This window comes from Pongo pygmaeus, chromosome 18 (genome assembly GCF_028885625.2).
Source record: "Pongo pygmaeus isolate AG05252 chromosome 18, NHGRI_mPonPyg2-v2.0_pri, whole genome shotgun sequence".
Lineage (NCBI taxonomy): Eukaryota > Metazoa > Chordata > Mammalia > Primates > Hominidae > Pongo > Pongo pygmaeus.
The window spans coordinates 47,744,741-47,759,774 of record NC_072391.2 but is presented as its reverse complement, the minus strand read 5'-3'; the positions used below and the strand labels follow the sequence as shown (position 1 = coordinate 47,759,774).

The 15,034-nt window shown below is 51.5% G+C and overlaps 1 protein-coding gene across 4 annotated transcripts; it reads left to right on the top strand.

Annotated features, from left to right (window-relative positions):
• The first annotated feature begins 318 nt into the window (after positions 1-318).
• Positions 319-15,034, top strand: SNX20 (sorting nexin 20). 4 transcript variants are annotated; one of them, XR_008494716.1, is made up of 5 exons: positions 622-711; positions 4,357-4,495; positions 5,971-6,122; positions 13,835-13,965; positions 14,955-15,034. XR_008494716.1 is itself a non-coding variant. In XM_054454954.2 (4 exons), the coding sequence occupies exons 2-4, from the start codon at positions 4,366-4,368 to the stop codon at positions 8,472-8,474; spliced, it is 951 nt and encodes a 316-aa protein (XP_054310929.1). In that variant the 5' UTR covers positions 622-711; positions 4,357-4,365; the 3' UTR covers positions 8,475-10,262. The 4 variants fall into 4 exon arrangements, 3 of the variants coding, with proteins under 3 accessions (XP_054310931.1, XP_054310930.1, XP_054310929.1); XM_054454954.2 differs by lacking the exons at positions 13,835-13,965; positions 14,955-15,034 and adding an exon at positions 7,806-10,262; XM_054454956.2 differs by lacking the exons at positions 622-711; positions 4,357-4,495; positions 13,835-13,965; positions 14,955-15,034 and adding exons at positions 319-483; positions 7,806-10,262.

The following is a 15,034-nucleotide window of genomic DNA, read 5'->3' as shown; positions in this document are numbered from 1 at the left end:
AGTTCTATTTCTTTTTTTTTTTTTTTTTTTTTTTTTTGTCTGATTTCTGTCTCTTGCCCTCAAGGCCACAAAGATGGGTGGCCATGAATCACACCACTGCCCTGGGGTTTCGCTTCCCTGGGACTTTCTGTTGGTGGTGATGGATACAGCTTTGCTCAGAGAAAAGGCACCAGATGGAACTGTAATTCTACCCCACTGCTCTTCTATGTCAGTCACTGGCTCTGTGTCCCACCAGCTCTGTGATCCAAGCCTCGGTTTTCCCATCTGTTCAAGGGGCATGACGGCCCCCATCATGCCTAGCTCATAGAGTAGAATAATGAATGTTAAAGGGCTCTGGGAGCTAATGCCTGAATGCCAGAGATCAACGGGGACTCAAAGGACAGCCAGACCTCTGCAAGGCTGCAGGGAAAGTGAGGCTGAGCTAAATCCCACAGGGCTGGCCCCACACCGCCTTGCCCTTCTCTGCGTTACCCGGAAGAAGAGGTGGGTACAGCTGGCAGGCTGGCAGTTGAGTTCAATATACCATGTTTCACCAGCCAATGGGCTGGGGCGATCAGAAGCAGGTCACACAGCCTGTTTCCTGTTTTCAAACGGGGAACTTAGAAAGTGGCAGCCCCTCGGCTTGTCGCCGGAGCTGAGAACCAAGAGCTCGAAGGGGCCATATGACACTCCTCCCGGACCCCTGGACACACACAGCCTTGGAGACTGGAGGTCAGTATTTGATCCCAAGCTCAGCTGTCCTCTGCCCGCTGTGGCCTGAGTCCCCTTCTCCTGGGGCCCTGCCTGGCACCTGCTGGGGGCAGGGTGGGAGGGGGAAGAGTTAGTGACAGCCGCTGTGTCTCGAGCTCTCCTTAGCACACTGAGGCAGAGGAAGGGACAGCTCCTGGACCCTCCATCACCTCCATTCCTTTTGAAATGCTAGGCGCTTGTACAACCCATCTCGGGCCTGGAGAATGAGTCACCACACCTGTGTTTCTCAAAAAACAGTGTCAGGGAACCCCTGCCTCAGCATAGCCTTAGAGGACTCATGGAAAATGCAGAATCCAGGCCTGTTCAATGGCACTTTCCTATGTTAGGAGCCAGGAAACCTGCTCTTGAACAAGCCCCTGGGATCCCACCCCCACCCCACCAGGGGATTCTTACGCACACTTGGTTGGGAGCCCCTGGCTTTGGCAAGGCTTCTCAGGTGAGCATCCAGTTGTTGGAGGGTACCCACCCTTTCCCCAAGAGAGGCAGCCACACATCCAACATCCTGGGATCTCTGTCTCCCAGAGTGGGCCAGGTGCTTTATTTCACCCCCTAGAGGCTCATCCCCCATGAAAAGTCCTTTGCAGGCCCTCAGAAAGATAGTGTGGCCTCTGTGTGCCCAGCAGAAGAAGGACTGGACTTGGCAGTCAGCTCTTGGAAAGTGGGGTGGTTAGGACACCTGAGGACAGGAGGAGGAGAATGACTGTCTATGCACACAGGGCTGGAAGGTAGAGGGGGCTGCTCTGTCCCCTGGGCCAACTACAGGCCCCCAGGCCAACAGTGACAACACTTTTAGTATTTTGTTATAAAGTCAAGAAATCTTTGCTACAGAGGGTGAGGAGAGGGGAGGAAAGGGCCATGGAACCGTCTATGTGGCTATCCCGAGAGCTTTTAGAGTGACAAGATTGCTTTCCTATTTCACAGATGAGGAAACTGAGGCCTGGAGAGGGATGGGAAGCTACCCAAGGCCCCATGGATACACCAGTGCACAACTCTTGCCTTCCCCCTCCTCTTTAAATGGGTGACTCCCAATGAAACCTTTAAGAGACAACCATAAGGGAGCTGACTGTGGCTGCTGAATTTGATTTTATTCTAAGGCCTGGTTTTAGAATCAGCTTTCTCAGTCTTTACTGGAGTGTCAAGCCGAGGCATCATTTCTAGGGTCTTACAGGGTCTCTGGGCCAATAGTGCCCTGCTTCTGACCTGGAGCCAGCTGCCTGGTCATGAAAGCAGATCTGCAAAGGCTGGGGCCCCTGAGGCCAAGGCCACTAGCCATCACCCATTTTACGGAAGTGCTGAGCATAGGAGTGCCCTGGGCCCCCAAGAATCCCAGCCACCAAGAATCACGTAAACCATCCGCTGTCTCACTTAGGCACCTATCAGAACGTAGGGAACCCACCCCTAGTCATCCGTCATGTTATCAACAGGACGGGGCTTGTAGCCGCATTTTTCAGGTGGGGAAACTGAAGCCTAGAGATATTAAAGCACTTGCTTAAGGACACACTGTTGGTCAGGATGGAAGGCGATGTCTCCTGACTCCCTGACAGGCACAAGAGACAAGCGAGAGGTGCCCGTGACGGCATGCTCAAGAATGTGCAGCCCTGGGCCAGCCAGGCCCCTGCTCCGTGCCTCTGTTTGCCCGTCTGTAAAAGGTGAGGTTGGATCGAGGGTCCCTGAGGGCCGCCCACTGGACGGCTGTGCAGAGCCATATGGAGAAGGCCCCAGGGTTCCTTTCACCCGACACAGCAAGCACTTCCCCCTGAAGTGCAGGCTCCGGGCCCCAGCTGACCTCCCCTCTCCCAGGCCAGGGACTCTCACCCCTGGAGCAAGGGACAGGCGCTGGCTGTGCTCAGGGACATGCATGACTCCCGTCCCCATCTGTGCTCAGGGGGTGCCAGGGAGGCACCAGCTCTATCTTTCTCTAGGCCTTAGTCAGCCCAGGGGTTCAGACCAAGAGCCCAGAATCCAACAGACCAGAGTTCAAGTCCCAGCTCTACCTCTATGTTCCACTGGCAGCTTCCTCAGGTCATCTGCAGCTTCCTTGTCTTGAATTTCCATGCCTAACCAGTATACCAGCTACTCCCTCCAGCCGAGCTAATGTTTTAATTGTCCCTTTTTCTAAGTTGTCTCAAACATTTGTAATTCTATTCCAATCCACCTTAGTTTAGTCATTTATTTCACAAATATTTCTGGAAACATCTAGCACTTACCAGACACTAAGAGCAGGGGTACTACACAGTCCCTGGGATGGACAGGGCCCTGAGCTGAGGCTTCAGAGTCTGCCTGACTGAATCCTCACCCCAGCCTTGTGAACATGGGTTCTGTTATTATCCCCAATTTATAGGAAACAGAAGCACAGAGAAGTTGAGTCACTTGCCAGCTACCAGGTCATCCCATCCACTTATCCAGGTCACAGACAGAGTTATTATGTAAACCTGATCCCAGCTGCCTGTTCTCCCTGCCTTAGTAAGGTGGAGAGAATTCTGAAGTCAGCCCAGCCTGGGTCTGTATCCTGCCCACCACTCACCAGCTCTTCATCTTTGGCAACTCTAAGTCTCAGTTCCCTCACCACAAAAGGGAGACGCAAACAGTCCCGAGTGCAGACAGTGTTCAGGTTAGTGCAAGAGTATGTGTTGGGTGTGAAGTGCACAGCCAGCATGTCACAAGAACTGGAGACAAATTCAGCTTTGCTTGTTGTGCACACTCCCCAGCTGCGTGACTTTAGACTGGACCTCAGTTTTCTCATCTGTTATGTGGTGGTAATGATAGACTTTTGTGAGCATTAAACTAGATTAGGGGCTATGAAGAACCTAGGTGGGCATGAAGTGGGTATAATAAGCTATCAGTTAATTTTGCTGATAGATAGATAATTGATTGATTGATCAACAGATGATTCATACCAGTATCTACCTGCTCTGAACACTGACCTTTCTTTTTTTCTTTTTGAGATGGTCTTGTTCTGTCACCCAGACTGGAGTGCAGTGGTGTCATCATAGCTCACTGTAGCCTCAGTCTCTTGGGTTTAAGGGATCCTCCTGTCTTAGCCTCCCAAGTAGCTGGGACCACAGGCGTGCATCCCGGATAATTTTTTTTTATTTTTTCTAGAGACGGGGTCTCACTACATTGCCCAGCCTGGTCTCAAATTCCTGGGCTCAAGTGATCCTCCTAACCCAGCCTCCCAAAGTGCTGGGATTACAGGCATGAGCGGCCATGTTCGGCTTGAACACTGAGACTTCATTCGCATGTGTAACATAAAACTGAGTATCTAGACAAGCCAGCATCTTTCTTTCAAGTAATCACTAAAGCCAATAATTTTACTTGAAATCATCTCATTTAAAACTCTGAGCAATACGTAAGGATCACCTCAATAACACATGGATCATCACAATAGGTGAAGGGTCTTCTCTGCCTTGGAGTAACCTGCCCAGCAAAGGGGCAGACCCAGGTTTGGGATCTGGCAGCTGGGACAGTGGGGAAGGTTGAGCCGTGGGGCCATTGTCATTCCCTCTGCCTGCCAGGAGGGGGCATGACACAGCTCCTAGGCACCCCAGGAGCCACCGGGAACCCCAACTGGAGTGGGTCCTCACTGTTCTCTTGTTCCTCTGGCAGCCTTGGAGCATGGCAAGTCCAGAGCACCCTGGGAGCCCTGGCTGCACGGGACCCATAACCCAGTGCACGGCAAGGACCCAGCAGGAAGCACCAGCCACTGGCCCCAACCTCCTGCGCCCAGGACCTGACGGGCACTTAGGTGGGCTTGAGGCTTGAGACTCGGTCTGGGGGAGAGGTCTGAAGACATTCAAAGTACAAATGTGGGTCACTTTGTCGGATGCAGCAAGAGGCCCGGGCAGCTCTTGTAACCTGGGTTATCCCAAAGCAGACACTGAGACACAGAACTGGTGTAAGCTGTCTATCCGGGAGATGGTCCTAGGATAGACGGCAGGGGAGTGGGAATGGAAGGAAAGGGCAAGAGGCCAGGGCAGGACATCAGTGAACAGATAGGCACGGTAGGTGGCTGAGGCTCAACCCCAGCGTGGGTCTTCTGGGAGACCCTGGAACGTATCTCTGGGTTGTCCTATCCTAGGGGTGAGGAAGCCCGGCTGTTATCTACCAGTCCTGCCCTGCATAGGAGAAGGGATGCTCCTGGGCCTGCTGCTATGGCCCTAGAAAGCCCTCAGGGAAGCCAGTGGCATGTTCTGGGAAAGTGGGTGCCAAGAGGGCATGGTCCATCCTGGGGCATGGATAGCATCTGCTGTAGTGCCATCTCCTGGAACAAATCTTTTCTTACAATCCTTCGAGATGCCCTATTCAATACCTGCTCTGTTCCTGGCCCTATGCAGGGCACTGGGGAAACAGAAACAGGAACAAATCAAACACTGCACTAGTCCTGAGGTTTGGTAGAGAAACAGATCAGTGAAAAATAGTTAGACGTTCCACCAAAAAATAAATAAATAAAATAAAAAAGCTATAGGAACAAGGTGGGAGGCTCTTACTCTAATGCCAAGGGGCATTTGCAGTGATGTGGGGGCTGGGTCTTGAAGGGTAGACTGGAAAAGAGCTGGGACCCATGCCATTTGCAATAAAATGCACAATTATTTGTGCTTCTTAAGAAGCTCAGAGTGGCGCAGGGCTCAAGTGGGGTTTAAGAAACACTGTGTTGGTTTTCCAGGCATGGAAATAGAGGGTTGGATGCAAGGCAGAGCAGTGCATGTCCGAGAAGAGCCCGGCATGTGGGCAGTTAGATGAGAAGGTTAGGAAGGGCCAGCCCGCTGAGGCTGGAACATAACTTCCTCATCACTGCCTCCCCGCCCACTGATGTGTGCTCAAGGAGTCGTGGCAACAGTCACGAAGTCAGGGCTGCAGGGAACACAGAAACACACAAGCCACCGTCTCTGCTTGTCCAGAGCAGGGATTTCACCATAGCCAATCTGCAGACCAGAACTGGATGATGCAAAGTGCCTGCACCGCATTCCACAGCTGAGAAACCACTTGGGGGTGATGGGCTATTTGAGATTGTCAGTGGTAAGGTGGATTCTGCCAGGCTGGGCACAGAGGTCTGTCTGATGCCCCGATTGGGCCTATAAATGGCGGGGTGGGAGAGAAGGATATTCAATACTCTTTAGGAGTTCTGATACGCCATCTCAGATAGACCCAGCCATCTCCCCAAGCCCATGCCTCGAAAGTGCACTGACCGGGTGCAGATCCTTAAGGGTGTTGTCCTTCCAGACACACACAGCGGCCTGAGCTCCAACTCCAGCATGACCACGCGGGAGCTTCAGCAGTACTGGCAGAATGAGAAATGCCGCTGGAAGCACGTCAAACTGCTCTTTGAGATTGCTTCAGCTCGCATCGAGGAGAGAAAAGTCTCTAAGTTTGTGGTAAGCAGAGATCGGGAAATGGTGGAGCCTCTTTCACTCTGCTTCTTTCCTGGCCCTGAATAAGTCTTGTAGAGCCTCAGGTTTCCCAACTATGAAATGAGTCAACACACTAACTCACAGCGTTCTTCTGGAGAAAATGGCCAAAGAGCAAGACTTCAGGCTCAGCACCTGCTAAGGTCTGTGAGGATTCGAACCATATAAGTCATATTTCTTGGTCCCAAGAAGGAAATAGCCCAGTTTAATCCCATCTTATCAGGTGTCGGTCACCTGTGTCCTTTCTTCACCAATTTTGCCATATCCCTGTGTGTGTTATAATTATGATTACTTATTTTTTTCTTTAAATTGGATCACTTTTTAAAAACATGAAGCACATTTATTTCAAAGAGAAATACCTTAAATGGAAAACCAGTATCACATGGCACAAAGAAAAAGTAACATACTAGAAAAGTCGATACAAAGAAAGTCAGTACAAGGAAAGCTGTGTGCTGTTATTAAATTCTAGCTGGGTACTGTGGCTTCAGGAAAGCCCTGCGCCTGGGAGCTGCTCTCTCTGTTAGAATGGAATTTTAGCTTGTGTTAAGGGATGTTAAAGACTGCCTAAGAGCCACACTTCATCCTTCTCCTTCACTTACCTGGGACCAGGATAAATAACATAGCTACCACTGAATGCCAATGGCATGCCAGGCACAGCTCCATGTGGTTTCAGTGCATTAACTCATTTAATCCTCACTGGGTGAGGTAGGCACTATGCCTATCCTTGTTTTATGAATGAGAGAAGTGAGACTCGGAGAGGTTAAATTACTCATCTAAAACCACACAGCTAGACCATGGTAGGGCTATAATTATAACCCATGCAATCTGGCTCTGGAATCAGATGCATGGGTTATAATTGCCCTTAATATATAATTGCCTGTAATCAGGATTCTCTTGAAAGATAATTGAAAAGGATTGATTTTCTTACCATATAACGGCATCACCAGTGTACCTAAATGATGTTATATTGTACCTAAAACTAATTCCCAAGTGTGAAACATTTGGAAAACACAGCATCTCTGTTCAGAAAACAGAGGCCCAGTTTTAGCAAGTAAAGCCAAGAGGGACCCCAGCAACCTGCAGGGCAGGACCCTCTGCCCTTTCTCCTCCCAGATGTCCCCACCTTGCTGTGTTGTTGTTCCAGGGTTGACACGGCTGATGCCAATAGCAATTTAAAACAGAATTGGGCCAGGCGCAGTGGCTCATGCCTGTAATCTCAGCACTTTGGGAGGCCCAGGTAGGAGGATCGCTTGAGCCCAGGAGTTCGAGACCAGCCTGGGCAACACAGCCAGACCCCATCTTTAAAAAAAAAAATAAAAAAAATCTGTCGGGTAGTGGGTGTGCCTGTAGTCCCAGCTACTCAGGAGGCTCAGGTGGGCGAGTCAATTGAGCCCAGAAGTTCAAGGTTGCAGTGAGGTATGATCGCATCACTGTACTCCAGCCTGGGTAACAGTGCGAGACCCTGTCTCTAAAAATAAATAAATACATACATACATACATAAATACATAAACAAACAAACAATTGCATATAAGGATCGCCCGTTTTCAGGGCATGCTTTACACCAGCCTGGTTAACTTTACTCTGGGGGTGCTCCGTCCACCGCAGCCCCTGCTGGGAGGTGGCCACAGCTCTCTCTGGTTGCGCCCTAGGTGTACCAAATCATCGTTATCCAGACTGGGAGCTTTGACAACAACAAGGCCGTCTTGGAACGGCGCTATTCCGACTTCGCGAAGCTCCAGAAAGCGCTGCTGAAGACGTTCAGGGAGGAGATCGAAGACGTGGAGTTTCCCAGGAAGCACCTGACTGGGAACTTCGCGGAGGAGATGATCTGTGAGCGTCGGCGCGCCCTGCAAGAGTACCTGGGCCTGCTCTACGCCATCCGCTGCGTGCGCCGCTCCCGGGAGTTCCTGGACTTCCTCACGCGGCCGGAGCTGCGCGAGGCGTTCGGCTGCCTGCGGGCCGGCCAGTACCCGCGCGCCCTGGAGCTGCTGCTGCGAGTGCTGCCGCTGCAGGAGAAGCTCACCGCCCACTGCCCTGCGGCCGCCGTCCCGGCCCTGTGCGCCGTGCTGCTGTGCCACCGCGACCTCGACCGCCCCGCCGAGGCCTTCGCAGCTGGAGAGAGGGCCCTGCAGCGCCTGCAGGCCCGGGAGGGCCATCGCTACTACGCGCCTCTGCTAGACGCCATGATCCGCCTGGCCTACGCGCTGGGCAAGGACTTCGTGTCTCTGCAGGAGAGGCTAGAGGAGAGCCAGCTCCGGAGGCCCACGCCCCGAGGCATCACCCTGAAGGAGCTCACCGTGCGAGAATACCTGCACTGAGCTGGCCTGGGACCCCGCAGGGACACTGGAGATTTGGGGTCACCATGGCTCACAGTGGGCTGTTTGGGGTTCTTCTTTTTTTTTTTTTTTTTTTTTTTTCCTTTTCTTTTTTGTTATTTGAGACAGTCTTGCTCTGTCACCCGGGCTGAAGTGCAGTGGCTCAATTATGGCTCACTGCAGCCTCAAACTCCTGGGCACAAGCAATCCTCCCACCTCAGCCTCCCAAGCAGCTGGGATTACAGGTGCACACCACCACACCAGGCTAATTTTTAATTTTTTTGTAGAGACAGGGTCTCTCTGTTGCCCCGGCTGGTCTCTAACTTCTGACCTTAAATGATCTTCCTGCCTCAGCTTCCCAAAACACTGGGGTTACAAGTGTGAGCCACCACCCCTGGCCTGGGGTTCATTTTTAATGGGAAAAGCCATTAGGGGCTCTAACTCGCTGGGTGACTTTGGACAAGCCCCTCCTCTGGTCCTCAATTTCCCCATCTGTATCAGACAGAGGTGCTCCTGGGACCCCTTGGAAGCCTCTGCTTGTGTCCCACGTCCCCTTGATGCCAGGGCCACTTCGTCTCCAAAACACAAAACCAACTGCCAAAACCATCCAGAGCAGTGTCCACCCCACCAGTATCTTCATGGGAAGCTGGAGGAGAAGTTTACCTCGCACATTCTAGACAAAACTTAATCCATTTGCTTGAAAACAGTTCCCTCCAGCTGCTCCAAGTCTTTTCTCTCTGTTCCTTCCACCTCGGAATTGCTTTAAAATATTTCCATCCATTATCCTACTACTATCTTAGTATTCTAGCCCTTCCGCCCAGTTGTAGACCTGACGAAGCAAAACAAAAGCTCACTTATTGCCCTCAAGAACAGCCTCTACACACACACACACACACACACACACACACACACACACACACACACACGGTGGGAGTTGTATGCCATCCTTTTGAAGGGTGGGAAGACCCTGGGCCAGAAAGTAATAATGGCATAAGATTCTGTGATACAAGGCATTTTTGGCAAGGGAAGTTGCCAACAATTTTTCTGGCTGGGATGGCATAGCACATTGTCTAGGGGTGGATTTTCATTCATAAGGCAGCTGTTCCCTGAATGGCTTCCCTGGGTTGTGTAGAAACAGCCCTGGGAGGAGGTGATACAACATACTTAATGGGGCCTCTGGGTAGAAAACAGACTGAATCCTCAACACTGCCCCTTTTGAGGGTCTGTGATCCTGGAACCTCTCTGATGGACTGGGATGCCCTTAACTGAGGTCTGCTGTCTGGAAAGGACACCACAGGCCCAGAATGAAGGGGTATCTGGACCAGTGACCTAGATTCAACACAGGGCTTGGAGCTGGTGGTACTGGCTGGTTTTGGCCCAATGCGTGTTGGAGGCTGGAAGCCCCTGAAGACCTAAACTGCCTGGATGAGCTTATTAGGGTGAATTAATGAGTCTGTAATTTGGGAACCTTAATGTGAGGCACCACTTAAGGAGAGGAACTTGGCCCAGCAAGTGATCACTCTAGAAGTGGACAACTATGCACTAGACTGCACCAGAATCTGTTCAACAGCGACACCTTGTGGTAACAACTGTAGACGCCCCATCAGGCTGGATGGGAAACTAGAAACAGACTGTCTCGTCTTTGGACAGATGTCCCTCAAATCTCCCAATCTACTCCAAGGAAAAGACACTTCAAGTGAGAGATATTGGACTTCTTGAAAATCTAGGCCTATGGAAAATTAAAGTGTTAAATGGAAAAATTAAAGAGCTATGAGTCTATTTGTAATGATGAAACAGATGATATTGATTTTGTCAGTTATTTCTTCAAATCTAAAATGCTATCAACTCTAAGATGCACCAAATGTTTACTAAGAAAGAAAAAATACCCAATATGGACAGTTTAATGGGGTATTCCAGCAAAAAACTGGAAAACCGAAGAGTTAGACCCCCGATGTGAGGGTTAACACCAAATAAACCTGTTGTACAGGAGGGGACATTAAGGAAATTTGCACAAATTAAACTTGGCACTGGGTGGAGTACAGGGAACTTCCTCTGAGAATCTGCACTGCAAGCAGGCACCCACGCATGTTTTAGGGCTGAATACACACAGCGTGGTCCAAAATCCCTCAAGCAGAGAAATCATGTTAAAGTGGTCTCAGATGGAGGTGTTCCAGGTGCCTCGAGACCTGGAGATCTTTATTCCCTGGGGCTGAAGGATGTCAGCATCAAGCCAGGCCTATAAGAAGTGTAGGATCCTGTTGAGTTCAGAGGTGCTGAAACGTGAAAAAGAAGTGCATCTCAAAATCACAGATAGATATGTGTGGGATGTGTGTGTGTGTGGTGTGCACAGAGAGAGAAAATACTTACATGGGAGTAAAGGAGCCTATAGAATCACATGGGGGGTTCCCCATCAGTACCTCTGAAGAGGGGTTGGCTTCCCACACAGTGCACAGGAAATGGATTTATTCAGGCTTCCCAAAAAGGGACTGGCCACATGGGGCAGCTTCAGGACCATCACCTTGCCTCTACCCGATGACACTCAATGCTGCCCCTCCTCGTGCTTCTGGCAGCCTTGGCCTGAGCATCCATGGGAGTTTCTTCTGGCCATAGACATTGTATCTTCATCCACTACAAGTTGTCTGATGGCCTGGAATGGCCTGCCACAGCCAGCTCCTCCTGGCATCTCCCATATGCTGCAGCAGTTAGAGCCCACTCATTCCTTGGGTTCCTGGAACAAGTCCTTGAATTCCTCAGGCCCCCACCTCCAGCAAGCTTTCCGGGGAGCCCACTGCAGCCCCACCGGGGTACCCCACCTCCCTGTTTGCCTGGGCCCTCTCCCACGTCACCTGTATTAGTCCTTGTTTCTAGGGGACTTTAGAGTGGTGGCAGCTGGGACTGAACATTCTTCTCCTGACCCCTCAAAAGCTGGGTCCACAGGAGAGGTGAGGAGTACCTGACCTCCATACCCAGGATGGAGCCTTGTTAGGAACACAGAATTTCAGGCCCCACTCTAGACCTGCTGAATCTGAGTCTAAACTTTAACAAGAGCATCCCCCACTGCCACAGGTGACTCTTACCTGCATACCTCAAAGGTTGAGAAGCCCAGTGTTGAACTGACTTGAAGGCACCTCGATGAAAATCATCCATGGAACTGGGCCATCTGTGGTCCTGGGTTCATCCCCATCCTTGTCTTCTCTCCACCCAGGCCCTCTACCATAGAGGTGCCCCATCCCAGGGGACTGCAGATGGGACCACCATGCCAGCCTCACAACCATACCTGCAAAACCACTCTGGGCATTTGGCCTGGAGCTTAAAGGGGTTCATTCCAATGAAGCCCTGCTGCAGCAGCCACTCCCCCCCACTGGCTGTGACGGAGTCCTGGGGTCTCCACTTTGAGCTGGGATTAGGCATCCTCATGAGACCCTGTCCCCTGGGATGCCGGCAGGTCCCTGCCAAGCCCACGATTGAAAACAAGCTCTGCAAGCAGCTCCCTGTGCGGTAAAAGTCAGGGCTCCCCAGGCCTACTGTGTGACCAGGCACTGCCGGGCCATTGATAGCACCGTCACTCCAGCTCTGCTTGAGACATGTTCCTATCCCATTTTTCAGTTGAGGAAAATGGGATCATTTGTAACATTGTAACCTGAGGGGGTTAAGTGACTTGCCCAGGGTTACACAGCTAATAACTGGACCAGTAAATTAAGCCCAGGCTTTAATTTGACCCAAGCCCTACTTTCCTTGCTGAGCCCCACATTAAAGGATGTGGAGGAGAGGGGAAGGGATATGTTCCTGGTCCCCTCACCGAAATGGGTCGTTGATATGGTTTGGATGCATGGTTGTCACCTCCAAATCCCATGCTGAATGTGACTCCCAGTGTTCAAGGTGTCGCCTGGTGGGAGATGTTTGGGTCATGGGTCAGGTCCCTCATGGATGGCTTGGTGCCCTACCCTTGGTAATGAGTGAGTTCTCGCTCTGTTAGTTTACGTGAGAGCTGGTTGTTTAGAAGAGCCTGACATGGCTCTTGCTCCCTCTCTTGCCATGTAAGTCACGAACTCCCCCTTCCCCTTCCACCATGAGTGGAAGCTTCCTGAATCTTCACCAGAAGCCATGCCAGTGCCATGCTTCTTGTACAACCTGCACAACCGTGAGCCAAATAACCCTCTTTTCTTTATAAGCTACCCAACCTCAGGAATCCTTTATAGCAATGCAAAATGGACTGACACGCCTTTAAGGGTCATTTCACTCATCTCTGTTTACAGATGGGGAAATCAAGGCCTGGAGAGATGACTTACCCAGGGTCACATGGCGAGACAGGGACAGCACCAGAACCAGACCCGAGATGTCCAGGTCAAAGTGACATGCTCTGAGAGGCAGCACACACAGAATAACCCTGCATCCAAATTCCAGAAAGCCCTTAGGGGTCATCCAGCTGGGCCTAGGGGTGCAGGGTCAGTGCTGAGGTCTGGGCAGGGCCTCTAGCCTCCCTGAGCTTTCTGGCTCCAGGCTGGGAGGCACAGTTCAGGGTGGACTGTGACCCCTTGGCCTAGAATGGCCTTAGCTCTGCTCTGTAGTGGCTGTCCCCATAGCTGGAACTCTGTTTTGGAGCAGCAAAACCAGTTCCACCTGCTGGTAGGGGTAGGTTGGTTCCCAGCACATCCCCAGCAGGCCTCTCTTGGGCTCAAAAGCCAAGCTGTGCCCAGCAACGTCTCCAAATGCTTCCTGGCCCCCATGTAGTAACTGCATTTAGCTGCCTTCCCAGAAATTCCTGCATGCTCACACAGCCCTTCCCTCTGGGGCCCAACAATGCCACAGCCTGTTCTAGCAATCACCAGCTGTTTTCCTTTGAGCAGTCTCGTTTTACTTATGCACATTTACTTGAAAAAGAAACTTCCTATTACTATCCTAAATGGAAACTCAGAATCACTTGCTATAATTAGAAAGTAGCTATAAAAATAAACACAATGAAACCGATCACTGTTATTACACCCTAACCCGCTTTTACCTGAGACAGGCCCTGAGCCTGAGGCCGCTGGTAGACATTTGTTAAAAGAGAGACAGCCAGAGACAGGGAAATAAGCATTAGAGACCTGCAATCACCAAGCTGAGACTTCTCTTTGATTTACTCAGAAGGACTGGAAAATGTTGTCCTGTGAAAGGAGGTAAGTTTCTCACCACGTAGCGCTGATCATCCCGTGTTGCCTGTGCATTGCTGCAGACCATCTGGGGTCTTGCCGAAGCACCCTGGAGACTTTGCTCCCTGGTTTCCTGGTCCCCAAGCTGTGTGTTCAGCCCTGTGTGCTCTCCAGCTCCTAAGTCGTCAGCCTGGTTTCAGCTTTGATTGCCCACTCTTGGCTTTCAACCCATAGGCTCCGGCTCCTGACACCACACCCTGATATCAAGACCCTCAGATGGAGCGAGTGTTCTGGGCTGCTCGAAGCCTGAAGCCGCAGTATGTCCTTGTGTGGGTCCCCCCACCCATCTAGCTGTTGCCCCCATGGTAAGAGCAAGAAAATGCCCTCCCCTCCAAAAGTCCCCACACCAAGCCCCCATCTGTCAGCTCCCAGGTTCGGCCCCCTCACTAGCTCCAGGCTGGGAGGCACAGTTCAGGGCGGACTGTGGCCCCTCAGCATAGCATGGCCTTAGCTCTGCTCTCTAGTGGCTGTCCCTATAGCTAGAACTCTGTTTTGGAGCAGCAAAACTAGTTCCACCTGCTGGTAGGGCTAAGTTGACTCCCAACATGTCCCCAGCGTGTTGGTGTTGGGAACCTTGATCTAAGCTGCTCATTTTCTCAGTAACCAAAGATCCCTGGCACTCCTACGATGTCTCAGGCCTTATCTAGAGCTGGGGATACAGCAGTGACCAGGACAGAACTGGTCCCTGCCTCATGGAAGTGAAGTGTCAGGAGGCCACTCCCAAAGCAAATGGAAGCTGGGACAGAATGATGTCCTCAGCCAGGTGGTCGGGGAAGGCTTCTTAGAGGGGATGCTGTTCAAAGAATCGCAGAGCATACAAAGGAGCTGGCCCTGGGATCACAGATAGGGGAGAATTTTAGGCAAAGGGGTAGCAGGAGCACAGCCCTGAGGCAGGAAACTACACCCCCACCCTCGGGATCCTCAGTTCTGGTTTGCGCCCAGAAAGGGGGCAGATCCAGGACACACCCGGCCTGATGTGTCACACTGGCTGTGCCAGCTGAGAGAGTGGGCTCCAGGCACCACTAACAGAGAAGCCTTGCAAGGCAGGTCCATGCACCGCCCGCCTCCAGTTACCACTCATTGCAAAGGAAATGAGCTGGGAGCCTGTGTGTGGGCCGTGCAGACCCTTTTGGTTACAAGCCACAAAAACCCAGGTTAATCTGATGAGGAAGGAATTTATTATCTGTAAAGTCCAGGAGCAGGCTAGCTTTACACCAAGCAGGATCCAAGGACCCACACTTTGTCATCTCATGTCTCTCTCTCTCCCACTTTCGCTTTCTCTGTCTCTTCTTAGTTCTGCTTTCCTCCACTGTGCCTTCGCTCTCAGAGAGAGCTCTCCCCTGGCAGTGACAAGATGGCCGCAGCAGCTCCAGC

Coding starts and splice junctions, on each gene's coding strand:
- SNX20 (XM_054454954.2), top strand. CDS start 4,366: ATGGCAAGTCCAGAGCACCCTGGGAGCCCTGGCTGCACGGGACCCATA. Junction 4,496..5,970: donor AGGACCTGACGGGCACTTAG/GTGGGCTTGAGG, acceptor TTGTCCTTCCAG/ACACACACAGCGGCCTGAGC. Junction 6,123..7,805: donor GAAAAGTCTCTAAGTTTGTG/GTAAGCAGAGAT, acceptor GTTGCGCCCTAG/GTGTACCAAATCATCGTTAT.